The sequence below is a fragment of the Urocampus carinirostris genome, chromosome 3, assembly GCF_059441175.1.
Source record: "Urocampus carinirostris isolate Australia breed hairy pipefish chromosome 3, RoL_Ucar_1.0, whole genome shotgun sequence".
NCBI classification, from domain to species: domain Eukaryota; kingdom Metazoa; phylum Chordata; class Actinopteri; order Syngnathiformes; family Syngnathidae; genus Urocampus; species Urocampus carinirostris.
Window position 1 is genome coordinate 60,992,661 of NC_142351.1, and position 20,931 is coordinate 61,013,591.

The 20,931-nt window shown below is 38.6% G+C and overlaps 1 protein-coding gene across 9 annotated transcripts in view; it reads left to right on the plus strand.

Annotated features, from left to right (window-relative positions):
- Nucleotides 1-20,931, plus strand: part of LOC148370318 (rap1 GTPase-activating protein 1-like) — a 117,535-nt gene that overhangs the window by 57,980 nt on the left and 38,624 nt on the right. For 4 of the 9 annotated variants that reach the window (XM_088332808.1, XM_088332810.1, XM_088332816.1 and 1 more), the window contains 6 exons: nt 10,475-10,510; nt 12,833-12,880; nt 13,115-13,153; nt 16,783-16,977; nt 18,198-18,301; nt 20,810-20,888. In XM_088332808.1, the coding sequence (XP_088188934.1) occupies nt 10,475-10,510; nt 12,833-12,880; nt 13,115-13,153; nt 16,783-16,977; nt 18,198-18,301; nt 20,810-20,888 (501 nt within the window). Of the gene's footprint in view, nt 1-10,474; nt 10,511-11,561; nt 11,712-12,832; nt 12,881-13,114; nt 13,154-16,782; nt 16,978-18,197; nt 18,302-20,809; nt 20,889-20,931 lie in introns of those variants that run through there. The other 5 variants (XM_088332809.1, XM_088332811.1, XM_088332817.1 and 2 more) reach the window with 2 other exon arrangements.

A 20,931-nucleotide genomic window follows, 5' to 3' on the forward strand; every position in this document is an offset into this window, starting at 1 on the left:
CTGAAAAGTGGTTATGTTTTGGGTGAAGTGCTTGTACATGCTTAAAATTGTTGCCATGTTTTCTATTACGTCTGCTTAAAAATGATGCTGACACTGCTCTTTGGTGGCATCACTTTGCCATCGCATTGCTTCTTGCTTTGTGTCTAACGGCACCTAATATTAGTTTGTACGGCATTTTCCTATAAGGCACCATCCCCCCTACAGATCGCACCCAAGAGGCCAGGTCTACAAGGATTAATTCTCACTTATGGACATTTATTATGGGCTATGCAAAAAAATTAGGGCAGCGTTTCCCAGTATTAAATTGTAATGGGTAGAACTTCCTGCAACTGAAAAAGTAAGCAACATATTACTTTCATTTTACCCAGCACCTTTATGGGGCGAGATGTGTCCCGAAAATATTTACACATATATTGTTCAGATCCAAAAATACATTGTATTTGCAATTTACTCAAGATTTTAAAATCTTATATGTCTCGTTAAATGCACACGCAACATTAAAAATCGCATAAGCAAATTGCGGGTATATTGTGGATCTACAAAATACATGATTCTCATCGATTTTCTTTTTAAATGACAATGGAGAAATTGAAAAGTTGGATTTGAAAGTCCTTAAAAAGTGCATGAATTTGGCCATAACAAAAGGTGTATGAACCCAGGAAATAAGATATTAATGCTCTTTTCCTATACATGAACAAGATATACTGTATTTATTTTTTCGCCATAAAATGTTTATAATTTTAATTTTTATTATAAATTTATAAATTTAGTATTTTTGACCAAACAAAATATAAATATTTTTTAAATCCTACAAACATCTAGACCAAGGGTAGGGAACCTTTTTGACTCAAAGAGCCATATTAGCAAAAAATATTAATTTTATTTTGGGAAAGAGCCACACCATATATTATGAGACAAATTTACTAAATTGCTAAACCGGCGCCCCAGACAAAAGCTTAGTCTTCAGCACATTTATTTTTGATGATTTGATAAAAATTATGAAAAGAGAATAATGCCAGAGCCCCTGTCCCAAATTCAACAAACATACCACTTTAAACTTGTCTCTTTCTTGCAATTACTCAAGATCGGTTAAACTCCTTTTGACCCTTTTTTCATACATATTGGTTTCAAAACCAGATGCAAGCATTTATTTTGTTAAAACGTCACAACATTCTGAGAATTGGGAGACTTATGTGCTTACCTTTGGCGAGAGATGGGAGGGAATGCTTGTACTTTTTGCATAGCTCCACCCATCCCTCCCACTCACCCAATCAAATGACTAAGTTCTCTTCCGGTGTTTTGGCGTATTTACAGTTCTGTGGATTCATCATAAAGTATCTGAACACTGAACACAGATTATATAGTGAACTTTTGAATAAAGGATTCTTTAGCGTTGTACAGCCAAAACGAGTTTTTTTCCCCCTTTTTTTGTGTGACACCTTGACTGTAAATTGTAGTGAAAAACGTGCCCTATATATACTGCGAAGTGTTACCCTCGTGTATAGCTTTGGTTTGGCTTTACGTGTACTTGGATAGGATAGACAACTCCGGTTTTGAACAAGATGGAGAAATTTTGCATGCAATCAAATTGGTCTCTGAGCCACAGATACTCATAGAAAGAGCCATATATGGCTCGCGAGCCATAGGTTCCCGACCCCTGATCTAGACATATAGACACTTCTGGAGCTCCTGGCATCTGCCCCATTTTCATAAAGAAAATAGACACATTATAAATGGGTTACTATGTCAGTAACAACATGCACCGCATCTTGGAAAAAAAACCACCACTAACCACGTGAGTATATTCAAATAGTTGAAAATAAATGGTAAAATAAGTATTATTTTAAATATGAAAAATTCCAGGTATTAGAAAAGGGAGAGTGTATTATTTAGTGTCTTTGAGTGGTAAAATAAACTTCATTCATTAAAAATAATCTATCGATTTAAATACTTTGTAGAAATACATGCGCAATCATAAACTACTGTATAGTGACTTGTTTACCTGACTGCCCATTTTGCACATCTGGTTAGCTGCTTCTCTGGCACTCTTTGCACTACTGTAAAATACTATACATAGCCATAATTATTTAGTATATTATTAGTACTTCAATACTCCAAATCAATACAACATTTTATTTATATCAGTACATTCAAGGAAACTGTGCGGGTCAGATGTATCGACATTTCGTTCTGTATACACTTGTATTAAAATGACAATAAAGTATATCTGAATCTGAATCTGAAAAAGGTGCATTTTTAAAAATTTTAAGTAGGTTGAGAAATTGTATTTATTTATCATAACGTGCGCCTCACCAAGAGGGAGCTGACATAATTGTCCGCCATCTTGCTGCTGTGGGTACAGAAAACCTCATGAAAGGCTGGGTATTTTGCATTCCTCCTTGTGCTTTTCAGCCATAGCTCTTCACTACAAAGCAACATCTAACGGTCAAATTATACACTCTAAAGAGAATTTTATTTTCGGAACAACATTGTCCAAACTCAATAAAGGCACTACTGCTTCTTACTGTAGCAGAGTGCTTCTCAATTCTTATCTGTCATGACCCCCTCAGAACAAGAAACCCTTTCGCGCCCTCCTTTCAAGATTGATCTTTTGTTTAAAGTGATCTCATAATATTGTTATGGACAAAACAAAGATCGATTGATATTGATGGTAACAATGTCTTTAAGTAACAGATCAAATTATTTGGCTTCATGCTGTCTGCTGCCGACATTTTTAACACAGCACGCACACCGGTTTTTGTTCGCCTCCTTCCAAGGTCACAGTGAAGTGCTACGAGAGGAGGCTTCTGTTTGACGGATTACCCCGTCTCTCTTTGCCTGTCTTCGCATCTGTGTCAAATGTTTTTTTTCATGGAGTCTTGAGGTCTGCTACATTGTGTCTATACTTCACAGTCAATGTTTATACTCACCTAAACAAAACACTCTGCCTCTGAGAATGCCACTGCCCCCTGTCCTAATAAAGTTTCACCAAAAGTAGCTATAGGTGAACTTAACCCCTGCTGTTAAGAGATTGTTACAGTAACCATTTGAACTGCCTCATACATAATTGTACAATTACCCGATACTAAAGCGATGAAGATCCACAAGGATAGCATGCAAACAGTTACGATTGTAACCGCTTTAATCACGGCCTTCAGCAAAGCGGGTCAATCTGCAATTAACCCCAATGTGTCTTATGGTTGCGGCTTGGTTAACGGATATTATTGCCTCGAGGTCCTCGTTGTACACATTTCCTGGTGATAAACTTGTTAAAAAGGACGTGCTCTAATTACCATCGAAGCCATGCAGATGTAAATGGATCCAAAAGCTGCAATTAGTGTGATGACAAAAAAGAATTGTATCTGCAGTTGCTCTTGGAAACAACGATGGAAAAGGAGCTTGTTGAAGTCGCGTGCGACATGAGCGCCAACTAAAAGAGCTTCTCACAATTTATATGACGTTCGACAGTAGGCTGCGCTTCACACTCCGACACCAAAAAGCCACTTGAATGCAATTCCTATTTTTTCGCGAGGGATGTGTTCCAAAAATGATAGTGTAAACCTTTATGTATTTATTTATTTATTTGCTGGGTCACTAAAGGTTTGGATTTGGCTGCTTGGAGTGGTTGGTGGTCAGTAGCTGGAGTACCCCATTTGGCTGCCAGAAGGCATTTAGAGACCTCACAAAAGAAGACAACACCAACTCAGATGTTTATCGATCTTGTTGGTATCCGTTGATGATTCCTTGACATGAAACCTAGCTACACACAAACACACACACGCACGCACACACACACTTACACACAAACAAGTCAAGTCCCATTTATTTATATAGCCCTTAATCACAAAAATGTCTCAAAGGACTGCACAGGATTACAATTACACAATTGCACAATTACCTGATCTTAAACCAGCATGCGGGCAAGGAACAACTCAAAAACCTCAGTGTGAGGAAAAAAGAGAAACCTTGAGGAAGGACCTCACTTTTGGTAATCCCCCTTCCAGGATTGACCAGAGTGAATCACAAGTAGCATTATTGTACACAGAATAGTAAGCACTAGGTAAGATGTTGAAAATGTCCGGAAAATGTATTCAAACCAGGATTTATTAAGTAGTTTGGATTATTATTTTTCTTTTTTTTTCTTTTTACAAATAACCTCTGTACTATCAAATTAGAATTTTAGAAATAATCTTGCTGCTGTATGGCAGTCCTGATTCAGAAAAGCAATGGACATTACTTCAGGACATAATCTACTTTACTTCAATATTTTGTTGAGATTATGTGGACATTGTAGGAAAACAAAAATGAGGTAGGAAAATTTGTATTACAGTACAAAGAACCTTCCAAACGATAAATAAAATCAATGTACTTCATAAACGTTCCTGGTGTTGCTTCCTGTATCCGGCGAATGAGTGTGTGTAGGTGGCACAATATGGTACGTAGGCATAGTGAAGCAGTGTGATGAGAATCACAATATATGGACAAACAGTAATAAGCAGTTAACTCTTCATCAGGGCTTATTCTTTTTTTTTTTAAAAAAAAGAGAGTGAAGTGCCATCTTCATTATCTGGTCAGAGAATGATGGATGACCTTTTGTGCATGTCCGCAGGAACGCAGTCGCTCGAGTGAATACGATATGCATGGTGAGAGAGAACGTGTGATCAAACACCAGGCACTGAAAAAGTTTTTGCAAAGGTCACACATCGATCATGCATAGTTCATGCATTCGTTCAGTGTTATTTTGCAAGCATAGTTCCCATGTGTTGATGGATAGCATTGTTTAGAAATTGGAGGTATGACAAATGCAACAACAACAAAAAAAGCACCAAAGTGAAAGTTCTGCTTAAAAAACATCCTGTTTTCTTGGAAACGAGTCATTTAAAGGAACTTACCAATTTTCAACTGTTGTTTACTAAACAATGGTAAACTTCTTCTTTTTATTTGTCCTATGCCTATATAGCTTACAGAACTGTACTTTCTGTAGGCCTTCAAAATAGCAAAAATCTGCTGGCACCAGCTATTCCAATTTGCAAAAAAACATCTGGCATTGAATGAGTTAAACACTTTTTGGTCAAGCATAAGAACTGAAACAAAAATGTTGTAGCTGTTCCACTTTTTCCCTGTAGACAGCAGTAGCGAGCTGTCATTTGGTTGCTGCCTAGCAAAACAAATGTGATAGATAAAAACAATGGAAACCCAGAGAAATTGATCAGAAATGTCTTGAGATTTAACAAAGGGTGCTTGTACGGCAAATCCGCAACCAGACAAACAGGACCATGCAGACGCACATGATTCTTTTCTGAAAAAGAATTTCAGATGATACAATCGCCATAGTGGTAGTGAAGCGTAATCAGTTTGCACGGTGACCATGGCCGAAGGTTCAACCGCTAAATAAGAAAAATGGTTCAGGTGACCTGCTCTTAAGTACTAAAACATCACTTTTTGCAGCACTCCAATTTCTAGATTGCAAAAAACTGAACGGTGCAATTAATGCCTTATCTGTTCAGTAAATAGTTGAAACTGACGCATTAGCTCTGACCTGTGGTATTTACTTTAGATAAACGCAGTGATATGCAAACAAATGCTGTTGATTTTTGAGCGGAGCAGGTGTTTATTTCCAAAGTTGTACGATGACAATATCTCAATCTTTAGGGAAGAGGGTGCGAGTGTGCGACGCCAGTTGAGAGGGGTGTGTCTCGAAGCCGTTGGGACAATGAGACGCCGTCATGCCGAGGGCGGTTCTGAGTGTTGGGATGCACGTGGTCACGCATACAGTGAGCCAGGAAGCGTCTTGGTCTCGTGGAAAAATCTGTGACATCTTGTACGCATCTTCTATTGCTTGAGGAACGATGGCAAACGATCCGAGGATCATGTCCTCTTCGGTGACTCGGGCTCACTGGAACAAACCCAAACATGTAAGTGTTTGAATGGCCAAACTCAATTACAGAGATCCACAGGAGGGATTTTGCAATAGAAAATCATTTGACAGGAAGCTGATGTGATGTGTTAGGTTCAAAATCTGCTGCGTGGATAGTGATCTTTTTGCCCTACACACAAATGAGTTATATTTGCTGTAAATTTAATTTCTAGTTAACATTGTGGAAGTCAGTTTTTGTTGACTTTGAGGGTTTGAGCTGACGATTATTTGAACTGGTGGAGGACTTTGGGAGTACGCAAACTGAAAGCGAGCAAACAATTGCTCTGTACACAAACAGTTTTAATGACTGAATTGACCTGCCTTTACACCACATGGATCGCACTGCTGCTGTTCATCCGGCCTGCAAGCGTGTCAGCCTGACTTTTTCAACTAAAAAACTCAATTTGGAGATTTTGTCTGTGAAAATGTTGTTACACAGCTAAGTACGGCATCTTTCACCTATGGTTGAAGAATGTGGGTATTGTTGTGTGCTTTGTAATGTTGGTTGCAGTGAAAAAGTCAAATACATTCAGACACAGCATTGTTGATAAGCATTAAGCTCCACCACTAATCTGAATCAGTTCCTTTTGTTGGGCAGTCAAAGATATGGCTTTTTCTTTGCCACTCTGCCTTGAAGGCCAGCATCTTGGGAGTCGCCTCTTCACTGTAGATGCCGACACTACTACTCTGAGTAGAGCCTGTTTGTGCTGTTCTTTGGGATATCTCCATTTTATAGACATTTTCTTTCAGGAAATAGCTTGAATTTCTGAGAACAAGAATAGACTTTCAAGTTTTGCATCTTTTTCTGGCCATTCTGAAAGTTTAATCGCACCCACAAATGTGATGCTCCACATGCATTACTAGCTAAGAGGAAGGTCAGTTTTAGAGCTTCTCTAACCAGCTTTACTGTTTTTAGATGTGCTAACATCATTGCACAAGGTTTTTTAATCAGCCATTAGCCTTCTAATACAATTCTCCAAATCAATATACTAATAAAGCAATGAAGTGTTGGTTGCTGGAAATTGGTGTGATTGGCGTGAGGTGTTGTGGCTCTTTTCCGATTCCCTGCAAAATCTCACCCCCCTTCATGCAAACGTACACTTGATTTTTTTTGTGTTGTTTTAATCACCCCGCTCAATATGGTTTAATAAACACATTAGATAGATAGATAGATAGATAGATAGATACTTTATTCATCCCCGAAGGGAAATTCACATTTCCAGCAGCATCCCTGAGCTGAGAACAGTACAATAATAAAGCCAAAAGAATACAATATACAAATACCCAGTGTGACGTGCAAATGCCCACTGTAGCGTGTTATATAGAGTAACTAAATAGTGCTACACAGAATACATATTGCAGTAAGATTCGGTAATATCCAATGTAGGTGGAGTTAAAGAGCCTCATGGCATGAGGAAGAAAAGATCTCTTTAGTCTGTCCGTAGTACAAGACAGTGACAGCAGTCTGTCGCTGAAACTGCTCTTCTGTCTGGAGATAATGCTGTGTAGTGGATGCGAATTATTGTCCATGATTGACCTCAGCTTTTTCGGTGCTTGTCTCTCAGCTACTGTTGTTAGGCTGTCCAGCTCTTTGCCTACAACAGAGCTCGCTTTCCTAGCCAGTTTATTGAGACGAGAGGCATCCTTCTTCTTGACGCTGCCTCCCCAACACGCTGCCGCATAGAAGAGGGCGCTTGCCACTACTGTCTCGTAGAATATTTTCAGGATATTTTCATTATACAGAATAAGATCGTGACATTTGTCCTGTGTGGGTTACTTCTCCTGGGGAGTGAAAGTTAGCCATAACACTTGTGCCTGCTTAACATAAAATTGATCGGAAATGCATCAAAAATACCTGGTAAAAAATCATTGCTAAAAATTCTGGAATAATTTGTGGGCTGCGAGTCCCTCCGTGTGATTTGCAGTTGACCACCGCAGTCTTCTGTGTTCATCAAAACGGATATGATCAAATTCCGAATCGGGCTAAGAAACTTGCCTGCTGGCACAGCACTAAATCACCGTCGTAAAAGTGGTAGTTCTATTCTTCTGTGGTGGTTATTGGTATTTTTTTCAACTCAAATGCCGGTTCAAATGCTTCTTGCCTCTGTCATGGCTCTACTTCTGCCAAGAAAGGTAACATGAAGTCACGTGCAAAGGGTCAATAGCGCCTGGCGAATCATGGACACCCCCACAAAAACCTGAGCTTTTCCTGGAAATTCACCCATATCGTTGATGCTTTGTTATCTTTGTTATCTATGTTTTAGGGTCCTTGGACCTTCAGTTCTAAATATTACAAACATATCACTCTCCTCAGGGGTAGTTCCAGCGGCTTTTAAGTCCGCTGTTATTAAACCTAGCCTGAAACGACCCAACCTTGATCCAGAAAGCTTATGTAGTTATAGACCTGTGTCAAACCTACCGTTTCCTTCTAAAGTACTTGAAAATGTTGTGGCACACCAGCTGAATGATTTTATATCCGAGAACAATCTTTTTGAATCAATGCAATCATGATTCAGGGCTAACCACTCTAATGAGACAGCCCCGAATAAGGTAACAATGATCTTCTACTGGCAATGGACTCCGGCGCTTCATCACTCTTGCTGCTGCTGGACCTTAGTGCTGCCTGTGACACTGTGGACGATATCTTACAAGAACGGTTGGAAAAATTGATTGGTCTCTCAGGAACCATCCTCTTATGGTTCGGATCCTACCTCTCAGATAGGACGCACTGTGTTGAATATGGTGAAATGACATCTGAGCCCTTTAGTGTTACCTGTGGTGTTCCGCAGGGTTCAGTACTTGGCCCCCTTCTTTTCAGCATTTACATACTTCCATTCGGTGATATTATTCGCAAGTATGATATCTGTTTCCATTGCTACTCAGATGACACTCAACTATATCTTCCGATGGAGGAATCTGCCACATTCAACTGTGGGAATTTGGAGGCCTGCCTCACTGAGATAAAAGAATGGATGTCACTCAACTACTGGCGCCTTAACTCTGAAAAGACCGAAATGTTAGTTATTGGTCCATCTAAATGCAGTGACTTGTTCTCAAAAACTGCTCTGAACATTGACAAATGTAATATCACCCAGAGTGACTCAGTCAAAAATGTAGGTGTCATGTTTGACCCTGATCTGTTCCTTCAAACACATGTGACGAATATTTCTAGAACCGCTTTCTTCCATCTTCGCAACATTGCTCAAATTCGTCCTATGCTGTCTCAGTCAGATGCGAAGATTAAAGATCATGCGTTTGTTACTTCCCGACTCGATTACTGTAATGCACTACTCTCTGGACTCCCGAAGTCTAAAATCAAGAGCCTGCAGCTGGTACAAAATGCCGCAGCGACTGAGACTGATTGATTTTGGAAAACAACATTTAAAATTTTCTTTCATGTTTTGATTAAATTGAGAGAATACTAGTGCATGAGTTGGGAACCTCTTTGAGTCACAGCATATATTCTCACACAAAATTTAAGAAAATCGCCAAACCCACTCTACGGACAAAAGCTAATTATTTGGCACATTTTATTTCGCTGTGTGATTTTTGATTAGATCATATCCATGAAAAAAATAATGTCACAGCATGTGTCCCATATCAATATAAATATATTGCTATATTTATGATATTCTAGTGTGCCACGGCACACTGCTTAAAAAACACTGCATTACACTTCCTTTAATGTTGTTTCAGTCAATGGTTTGTTTGACCATCGTAACTGTTCCCCCCTTCCGCAGTTACTTAAGAATGTTGAGATTAATTTTGACTCTTATCTTTGTCCTGAAAAATGGTTTCAAAAGAAGGTTGGAGCAAAGTTCTTTTGTAAGAAGGCCACAAAATACTGTAAACAAACAAACCAATGTATTTACCTGCGGTGCTGGGCGAGGAGAAAAAGGAGTGGGTGTGCCCTGTCTAAAGCTCAGCCAATTCCTACTGCTCACCCAATCAAAGGTTTTTTGCTCGAGCTTTTAGGTATTAAGTTTGTTCTGTGGCTTTTTTTTAAATAAAGTGACTCAACAATGTAGATTGCTTAATGAGCTTCCATACAAAGGATTATTTAACGATTTAAGGCCAAAACTGTCTATTGGTGTGACACCTTTACTCTAAACTGTAGTTGAAATAATGTTCTATGTATACACTGGACCATACCCTTTGGCAGTCAGTAGTGTCTCTACTTTGTACATGTGACAATTAGCTCTGCATGTAATAATACATTAGGCATTTATACAGGTATTTTATCTCTGGGTCACATGCACTCATAAAAAGAGCAATATATGACATGCGAGACAAAGGTCCTTGAAACCCCCGTTTGAGTGATGTCTTTGTGGCACCTCTGAGACTAATTAGATAAAATCAATTTGATTTGATCCAATTAGTTGCAGTTCTTCAAATATGATTGAGTTAGCATTGTGCAACTTTTTCATACTAAAAGAAAAAAATAACGTATGTGCAGTAAGGGTCAATTGTGTTTTTCAGAACAAATTTCACTGGTTGGTAGCGCGTCATTAAGAGCAGCAATAAGAAATCTCAAAACATTTTCTCTCATCTCTCCAGACAACAGAGTTTTTTGCAATGATTGAAAAGATGCAGGTAAGGCAGCACGCATGCCACTGCACTTTGTTGACAGATTCGACAACTAACAACGCTTTGCGCTCCTTTTCGCTCATGCGGCTTGAATTTCGCTTAATGCTGAGCAGGATGACGTTGCTTTCTTAACATTGTTTGTTGCACATTGAGCATTTGAACCCACCCTGGTCTCTGAAGGCTTTTATGCCGCACCTGGTTCAGTAGACAATAGGGCTGATGGCAAATAAACCTTTTGAAAAAGGAACAAAACTTTAGTCCTGTGCATCCGTCCTTGATCCCTTTCTAAAAGGTATCACTTTGTTAATAGATTGGAAATAAAGTCTTTGTGAGGCTATCTTCATTTCCAGCACGACTGAATGCATTCATAATTGGACTTCTATATTAATAAGTGTAATGACATTTTGAAAGAACAATTGTTTTTACTTTAATGGACTGTTTTAGCATTTTTTTCCCCCAATGCAGTTCTCTCCTACTTTAATTTGCTTACCCAACCTTCAGAGCAGTGTAAAATGATTAATACCACATTAAATCATATATTAATTTGCCCCGATTTAGATTACAGCTGTGATTCTCAACACGTCTTAAGCCAAGGAACACTTAAGAAAAGTTATGCCATGCCATCCATCAAATGTTTAAAAATTACAGCGGTTTCATTTCCCTAAAACTTGTTAATCAATTAGCCTAACTTAACAGTACAGTAGAGTTTTTTTTCTAACAAAGAAATGAACAAACAAGAGGGCAAATAACAAATGACGTGTCCAAACAAAATCAAACCTGCCAAAGTCCAAACCAGAAACAAAGACCAAAACTGGAAATGGAAAATGCACAGAAGAAAGAAACACAACTACTAAGAAAATAGCAAAACAAGAAACCAGAAGCAAAAGAAAACAAACCTGACTTGGCAGTGGAAATACAATGACCAAAGTTTTATTTTAAAAAAAAAAAAAAAAAAAAAAAGGGGGGGGGGGTGCTAAATCACTACAAAAAAGTTCAAACCAGAAAGAGGAGCAGAAAACAAACCAAATCAGAGGTAGGAGCGGCAATGGAAATGACCTCTAATTGCTGACCAAAATGTCGTTTTAAAAGGCCAGGATAATTAGTGACAGGAGTGTGGTGATTGGAAACACCTGTGCATAGTTCCAAACCTGGTTGGCACATCCTGGTGAAAGGAGACGTACCAGAACAGGTTATGTTATTCATTTTGGTTAGTACTTTTCCGGTGATTTTAACTTGTATTTTAAGCTTGACCATGTTTATCTTTTGTTTCTTTTTTTTCTGAAAAAAAAAAAGTTAAAAATAAGCAAAAGTTGTCTTTTTTACTACATTCTAACTTTGTTCTTTTTTCATGTAAAACAAAACAATGATTGTTAAATTCAGTTAAATGATGTGAAAAACTATTTGAGGTATTATTTTGTTTGCCATGCAATATTATACAGCGTATCAAACAAAGCAAATGATTAAATATGCATTCCCTATACTTACTCATGAGCAGATAATTAGTATATAGTAAGCAGGGTTCGGTAGGGTTACTTTAACTTGATTACTTTCAATTACTTTTGGATTACTCCAATACCAAATATGCTAATAAAAGACAAAATAAACTATATATCAATAAAATTACTAAATTTTGTGTAGGCTTGGGGAGTAACGGAATATATGGAACGGCAAAAATGATGTTGGCAAGCTGTTTGGATTTATTTTTATTTTGTTTCTGTCGCATTTGATGTTAGTTTTGCCGGAAATCAAAGAGATCAAAGCCAGGAGAGAAAGCTTACCACGTGTTGTGAGTCATAATTTTATTCATATTTAGTTTCTTTTGTCTTTTATTAGCATATTTGGTATTGGAGTAATCCAAAAGTTATTGAAAGTAATCAAGTTAAAGTAACCCTACCCAACCCTGATAGTAAGTATTGTAATCTGCTGCCACCTACTAATATAGATGAATGTTATAATTACTTTGCTGTTTATTTGAAGAAAGCAAAGATGCATTAAACTACCTTAAATGTTTCAGTCAATGTTTTGTTTGATTATTTTCACTTGTACGCAGCATTTCCGCCTTTTCTTTTTCCGCGTCTAACGAATGCTCCGATGCAGAGGTGGCACTTCTTTACCTCTCGCTTCACTTGTGCTACGTGCTAAATGCAGACTCTTTACCATTCCTGACCACTCTCCTCCTGTCTGTATGCCTCCTTCGGTCCCTTCCTATCTTGTTTTCCCTTTGCTTCCTGCTATGCATTTTCAAAGACAAATTCCTTGGGTGACTTTAATGTTTGAGTTGAGATTGATGAATGTATTACCTACCTGTTTTTTTAATCCATCTGTTAGGGGAACAGGATGGATGAGCAGAGATGCACCTTTCCACCCCCGCTCAAGGTACGGACTGTCCTGGAAACGGCGGCATATCCGTCACACCTTAGAAAAAGCTCATCCTTTGAGTTGTGTAAGACGTTTGTAGTCTCGTAAATCAGGATGTTGCCTGTATTGATCAGTTTCTGGTCTATTGAAACCCCAGTGTTACTGTAATAAACCTGCAGTTTTTCACAAGCTTTTTATGACCACTTCCCAGAATAAGGGAGAAAACATGTATTTTCTGTCTTCTTCTTCCAGACGGAGGAGGATTATATTCCCTATCCAAGTGTCCATGAGGTACTGCAGACAAATTGTTTAAGACAATGCAAAGTCATTTGTGGGATTGCTGGAAACAATTGTTTTTGCTTTTAGAATTAGAATTGTCTTTCTTGTCATCAATGGATAACAAGGTAATGAAAACTGTTTCCAACAACATTAGACACAGTAAACCAGAATAAACACCCAATAAAGATTTAAATGAAAAAAGATAAAAAGAATGGTCAGAAATTAGGGCCAAAATACTTACGAGGTAGTCCTTCGGGACTTGCCCATGTTGTAAGTGTAATTGAAACGTGCAATAGGAAAAAACATGAACACGTTAAAAACAAGGAATAGAATCCCTTTTTTTTAATATAAAGCATATATACTTTGTCTTGTCTGTTCAGTTAAATTAAAACAAATGACAAATACCCTCACAACACAGCTTTTAAATCCCTCAGTGGCACCGTAAGACATCATTTTTCATTTTTTTTCTAAAATCCAGCAAATAACACATTTATTGCATCGTCAAGTGTTGTTCCAATATTTATATGTGATTAACCGCTGTGAAATTTGCCAAATATCTTACTCCAAAACATACCCAAAGTAAATTGGTCTCGAAGTTTTGTCAAAAACTAAAATAATCACTCTCAAGTGCTACTAAAAATGTGTACAGTAATCAGAGTTGAAACACACAGAAAGAGGTTCTTATTCTCGCCTGATTTTTTTTCTGCAATCAAATGCCTGCAAAAGAGTGTATCTTGGGCATCTTAGCTGGAAAACAGGAGGGACAACAGCTTGAAGCCTTACCTGGAATCTTATCAGATTTGATCACAATCTGAAAAATTGTCTCCAAGTGTTCTTTCACTGCCCTAAAAACTTTGCATTTGTGTACGGTATTTTGCCTGGGCCAATTTTTAGACATAGTGAAATTGTTGTAGATGTTTAATTCCTCTTTTCATAAGTCAATCAATGTGCACACTTGCGCATAATAATGTTTGCCTAAAAATGAATCACGATTGACTTTGCGTACCACATTTGAATCAGTCACTCTTGGCTAAATATTTTAGAAGCCGAATTGGTCATGAAGGTTTTTTTTTTTTCCCCAATACAGGCCCTCACGGGTTGTCAAAGGCTAAGGGGCCGGTCACACAGCCGTTTGCGGCTGAATCACGGCCAGAAATTTCTGCCTGTGAGGCGGACGCTATTGGACGCTTTGAGATCGCCATACAGACGAGATGCAGCAGTGCTTAACACGCGGTTGGAAATTCGCGCGCGGGTGGCAGCGCGTAAATGTTTTGCGCTGCTCAATTCTTTAGAGCGCAGGTACACAGCCTTTCACGGGTGTATCGAGGCTAATCTACGACCAGAAATTTCTGGCCGTGAAGCAGACGCTGTTGGGCGCTGTTGGACGCTTTGAGACCGCCATATAGACGAGATACAGCAGTGCTTTACTCGCGGTCGGAAATTCACACGCGGTTGGCCGCGCGAAAAAGTTTTGAGCTGCTCAAAACTTTGAGCACCTGTTAACCGCGGGCGGCACACGAGGTAATGACGCGGAAATGACGCGGAACGACGTGCTCTGGCCGCGGCCAGGGCGTGGTTACACATGGGTAGGACGGGAAATTTCAGCAGGTAATCGTGGGTGGAGCATGGTAATAGCATGTTCTGCGCCTGTATCGCGGTGTTATTACGTGAAATGAGCGTGTTACGCGTGTGACGGTCAAACGCCTTTCTCCGCGTATATACAGCGCGATTTGCCGAGCACACGTCAGTTGTGCTCGAGACGTCAAGGGGGTGAACATGGATCCCCGTCAGCATAGTGACCTCGTCTTAATCCATTTTTATTTCTTGACATTTCTTTTCATTTCATAACAAGATAATAAAATCAAAATGAAAAACTATTAGAATAATAACATATTGGCTTCTTCGGTGCCATAGCTTGAAATCATGATCTTCACGTGACTGTGTCTTGAGCGGTTATGATTTCTACAGCCCGGTGTTATGCCGAGAAATACATCCCTGCCGAGATTTGCATCCCCTCGCTACTACAACCACTTTTACCTCGTTTTATCTCACTTTTATATCACTTTTAGGGAATGTAATGGCGAACATATAACCAAAACCAATTCGTCTTGCATTTGTTGGGAATGTAATACAACTTAAACCATTCCGTCTTTGTTTTTGTTGTGAACGTAATCGAACGGTAATGCACACCGTATATAAAATCCTCCCCCCCTCGCGTGAACGGGCATTCTGCTGCGCTTCCAACAAAAGCGATCGTATTCTATATAAAACGCTTATTAAAACAATAAAGCGAGCCAATTATAACAATTGGGAGATCCTAGTCTATATAACGCGTTTATTTAAACAATAAAGTGCGATCGTATTCTACAAAATGCGTTTGTTAACGCGGATGAAAAAGTCACCAACGTCAATGCACGCTTCCAACAAAAGCGATCGCAGCAGAATGCGCGTTCACGCGAGGGGGGGGTTGCGTAGGAGTCGAATTTGGGCACAACACCGGCTCGGGAGCTTTTATAACCGTGGTCCACACGAGAAAATGACGCGGAAATGACGCGATGAGGAAGCGGAACAGTCGCCGGCGTCTTTTTTGCGGGCATACCACCGATGAACAGCGGGTTGGCCAATTTTGCACATTTTCCATCGCGGGCAACCACGGGCAAAAAAAAAACGCAAAATTTTAGCCGTGATTCAGCCGCAAACGGCTGAGTGACTGGCCCCTAAGGAACATGAAAGGAAGCTTGCAATTGGCCAAAGTGGTGTCAATCAAAAAGTTGGAGACAAACAAAAGTGTTGTGTGTAGTCTGACAAATCTGTTTATTTTTAAAGAGGAGTGATGGATGGAACAGATGGATTACAACAAAGATTGTCAAACAATGCAGGAATGCTTTTAGGCCTTTTTATAGTTTAAGGGGATCTTGTTTCAGACTGATATTTCTTGGATGAGTATATAAATGGTCATCATGTCTGGAATCCCAAGAGTTAAGCTTTAGGAACAGAGGAAGGGTTCCTCAAAATAGGGTTGTAAGTTGTACAAAATCAGTAGCTCAGGAGGTAGAGCGCTCGTCTTGGGATCAAGGGATCCCAGTTCGAATCCCGGCTCGTCTGTGTTACATGTCGAAGGGTCTTTGGGTAAGACACTGAACCTCTAATACCCCCAATAAGCAGGTTAGCGCCTTACATGGCTGCAAGGCTGCTATTGGGAAATGTGGAGCACATTGTAAAGCGCTTTGGGAAGTCATTGACTTGAAAAGCGCTATATAAATGCAGATCATTTCATTTCATTTAAACTTATTAAGGCGGGGCCTCAAACTGTCATACCATGGCCTGCAATTGGCGCCCGGGCCGTGAGACCCCTGCACTACACCATACTGTGACACCTAGCGGTCAAATAAAACACTGTCTCTTTAAGAATAATGTTATAAAAAAAGCAGCATATTTTTCAGCCTGAAGCTGACGATGCTTTGTACAGAACCCTATTTGATTGAAAAGTGAAGGTTACGTTGTCCAAGTATAATAACTGCAAAGCACACTTTCTTTCATGCATTTGTAGCATTATTTTGTAAACCTTTTAATCTTTTGTGTTATGTGTCAGATATTTATTTTTTGTCCATTAACAGGCTTTTTAACGTCTGTCCTGACAGGTTTTGGGAAGGAAAAGCCCCTTTCCTCTCATTCTTCTGCCACAGTTTGGCGGTTTCTGGATCGAGGGAACAAATCACGAGCTGAGTCACCATCCGGACTCGTCTGAGCCGCTGCAAACATTGTCTCCAGACACTCGCACCAAGCTTGAACGGAACACGACAGCTACTGTCTACCGCAAACATTTTCTAACAAAGGTATTCAGATAGTAGGGTTGGGGAGTAATGGCATGCATGTAACGGCATTATGTAATGAGAGTTCCAAAAAAAGTAATTGCATTTGTTTCTAATTACAATAAATATACAAATTATAAGTACATTTAGTAGTAATAAGGATTACTTTGCAGGATTACAATTTCATTTAAAACTATATTTTGTATGCGTAATGTGTCGATAGACGAATTGTGTCATTATTTAAATCAGTGACACGGGATAGACGGGGAGAGATTAGGTTTACACACGACGTTCACGAGCCATATCTGTTGCGCTGATTGTACAGACCACTGCAAGATTGACGGTGTGTTGCAGGTGAAAGAACTTTTTGTATTTTCTCCTTTAATGTAGCTTTCATTTTGTTAAATTGGCGTGACCCTGCAGTTTTCTGAGGCTGCTAATGTGTGTGCGTAGTGGGCACTAGGCAGCAAAGTTCCTCGGTAATGATTCATTCAGGGACATTTAGTAAATTTGATTATATTCTTTTTGTATTTTGCTGTATTACGTTGTCAGAATAATTAATTTAGCATAGTAAATCTGAGTACTGTACTTTCAAGAGGTTTGGCATCCCGACTTCAAACAAGTAAACTATTTTGTTAAAAATATAAAAAGTGAACAATTAAAGTATTTAAAACAATACTGGGTTCTTAATATCCTTCTAATGTAAACTCAAACAGAGCATATATTGTCTGCAATGTGAAAGAGAAAGTTGTATTTTTGCTTAATAAACTATACTACGTGCTTAAAATTTGAGCACTTTTTTGTGGTACTACAAGCAATTACCTAAACTTGTTTTCCTCTAATTCTTTTTCAATGTTACATATTTCATTTATGTTAAGCACAATTAATTGATTTTATTTATATAGTTTTTTTCTTTTGTTAGCGTATTTCAAAATGATAGTATTCTGATTATGTTACCGATTACATTTTTCAACATGTAACTTGTAACTGTATCGGATTACATTTTTTAAAGTAATCCCCCAACCCTGTATACTTTTGAAAATATGGTAGCATAATGCTAAAAAAATAATTGGAAACACCATAGGCAGGCTAACACAAATAGCATCCATGATCTGGTGTAAGGCCTTTCACAGTACAATATTTTATGTGTAATAATCGACTACTATCGATACTTTTGACACAACTTTCACACGATGTGTGTATTCAAGTCTCAAAATGGCTGCACCTTTACACTCTGCCCTCAGGAACACTTTAATTACTATTCAGTGGACTGCGCCCTTGGACATCTGGTGTTCTCCCTAAAGTACGAAGTAATCGGTGATCAGGAGCATCTACGACTCATGCTTAGGTAAGTTTAGGCAATCTTAGCATCAAATAAAGCCAATCATCTTAAACAGTGTTTTTGAACCAGTGTGTCGGGGCACACTAGTGTGCCGTGCTACCTTGTCTAGTGTGCCAATAGAAATTGCCCAATGTTATCTTAGCAAAAAGCATGCCGTTGTTCAGTATCTTTCTTCCAGTGACCAGCTAAGTACAGGAACTGTACCGATCATCCATATCAGTAGATGGCATCAGGGTCATTCCTGATACTCGGTGCCAAGAGTCCTAGTGATATGGAATGGTGTATTTTGTGTAAAAATGGGCTTATACTATTTTTCAAAATATTTTCTTGTTTCTTTAACTGACGGTCACCATAGGACACAGTGATCTGTATGGGGGCTAAATTAAATTTAAATCAATTACTCTGATTGTAGTACAAGTACAGTAAAATGCTATATCCCCAGTCATGTTTGATTGACCTCTTTTACAAATATAAGTGTGAAAAATAAAATCATGTTTTTTTTTTAAATAATTTCTGTATTGGCTTTATGATAATATTCCTCACCTGTGTCAATTTCAGTTGTGAGGGCATTTTTCATAGGTTGTGTCCCAGTGCAATCGAGAATTAGTGATCTAAGGTCAAGTCAAGTCAGGTCAAGTCATGTTTATTTATATAGCCCTTAATCACAAGGAGTCTCAAAGGGCTGCACAGACTGTTGCAAACTACAGACTATTATTACTCCATCCCTTGATATAAAACCTACATGAGGGCAAGGAAAAACTCAAAAAGCTCAATATGAGGAAAATGAAGAAACCTTGAGAAGGGGACCGCACATGAGGTAATCCACCTTCCAAGCTGACAAGGCTGCAATAGATGTTGCATTAAAAAAAACGATGGAAAATAAGAATAAAATAATTAAAGTACAATGTAAAGACTAGCTTGCAATGGATGTATCATTAACAGATATTTTCAACATGAAATATAGGTCAGTCATAAGCTAAAGAATGTAAAAATGTTCAAGATTTTGTTATACATGATACCGCTACAGTAGATATGACATTAATTCATTCCTTGATTGTGCTTGTGTCTTGAGCAAATGTTGCCGATTCAAAATAACTAAAAACAAATACATTTGTACCGCTTCTTAAAAGCATCGAAGTTAACCTTAAATAGTTGTAAAACATATCTCTGATCGTTAAAACACATTCAAATAATAAATTAATATCACGATACATTAATAAGATGAATAGAAAAATTATACAATTTAAGTCGTGTTCCTTTTCCTCTGGAAATACTTGTTACTTGTATTTTCTCTTGCAAGTATTTGCTCGAAAGACATCTCATATTTTGAATTTCTCATAGTTTGAGCCGCTCGAATGTAGAGGTACCGCTGTATTTATTTTATAACATATAAATGTGTAGTGACATTTTTCAATGCAACTATGTTTTTGACTTAAATATTTGATCAATTCAGAGTTGGTTTATTTATTTTTTATACTAATTACATTTATCCACCCATCCATTATCTGCACTGCTTATCCTCATTGGGGTCGCGGGGATGCTGGAGCCCATCCCACCTATCTTCAGGCAGTGGACAGGGTACACCCTGAACTGGTTGCCAGACAGTCGCAGGGCATACAGAGACAGACAACTGACTCGCTCATTCACTCCTTGGGACAATTTGGACCGGCCAATTAACCTGACATGGAATGTGGGAGGAAACCGAAGTGCCTGGAGGAAACCCACGCAAGCACGGGGGAGAACAAGCAAACTCCAAAAAGGAGGTTCAATCTCATGACCTCAGATCTGTCCTGCCCCCAATTACATTTAGTCACATGTATATAAGATAAATCAGGACAGCGAGTTTTACACATTTGAAATATAGTAAAACATTGCACATAATTTTACTCGTTACGATTATTTTCTTAGATTTATAAAAAGGAAACAAAAAAGTTAAAACTTATTTATTTTTCACCGGCTGATAATTATTGCTCATTATTTGCTTCTTTTTTTCCCCCAGAAAATTAAGATGAAAAGTACATGGTAAAAGGTTACAAATGTAGAATTCAAATGAATAACCTGTATTACCCCCATGCCATGTTTACCACAAGTGATAAAAAACCTTATATGGTCAATTGAGAAAACATAAGAATTAAAGCCTTAAAAAAACAAAACTCGAGCTGATGATGAGAATTGAAGTTTAAACATTTAAGACTGATTAGGTACCTCATTAATAAAAAGGGTGCTTTGGCTCAAGAAAGGTTGAAAAATACAGATCTAAAATGTTCGACTGAGCTTCAAAAGTGCACCCAGGCAGTGTTATCACATAAGTCATAAAACACGAGACGGCGTCAACACGGGTGTCCTTTCCACAGTAGGGCAACAGATGGACTATTTAGGCCAGGGAGTGGGTGTGGATCAAGTGAGAGGAAGTTGGATAATGGCCTGTACCGGATCCAGCCCATCTGATTGATTCCGAGAAACCTCACGTTACTTTTCAATTGGTATATGAGATGTATTTTATGACTTGCCCAGGACCAAGCAGAAAACTTACCACGATGTCATCCCTATCTCCTGCTTGACAGAGTTTCCAAATGTGGTCCAGATGGCCAAGGTGAGACTGATTTACAGATGCTGGTCATACCAGAATGTTTTAC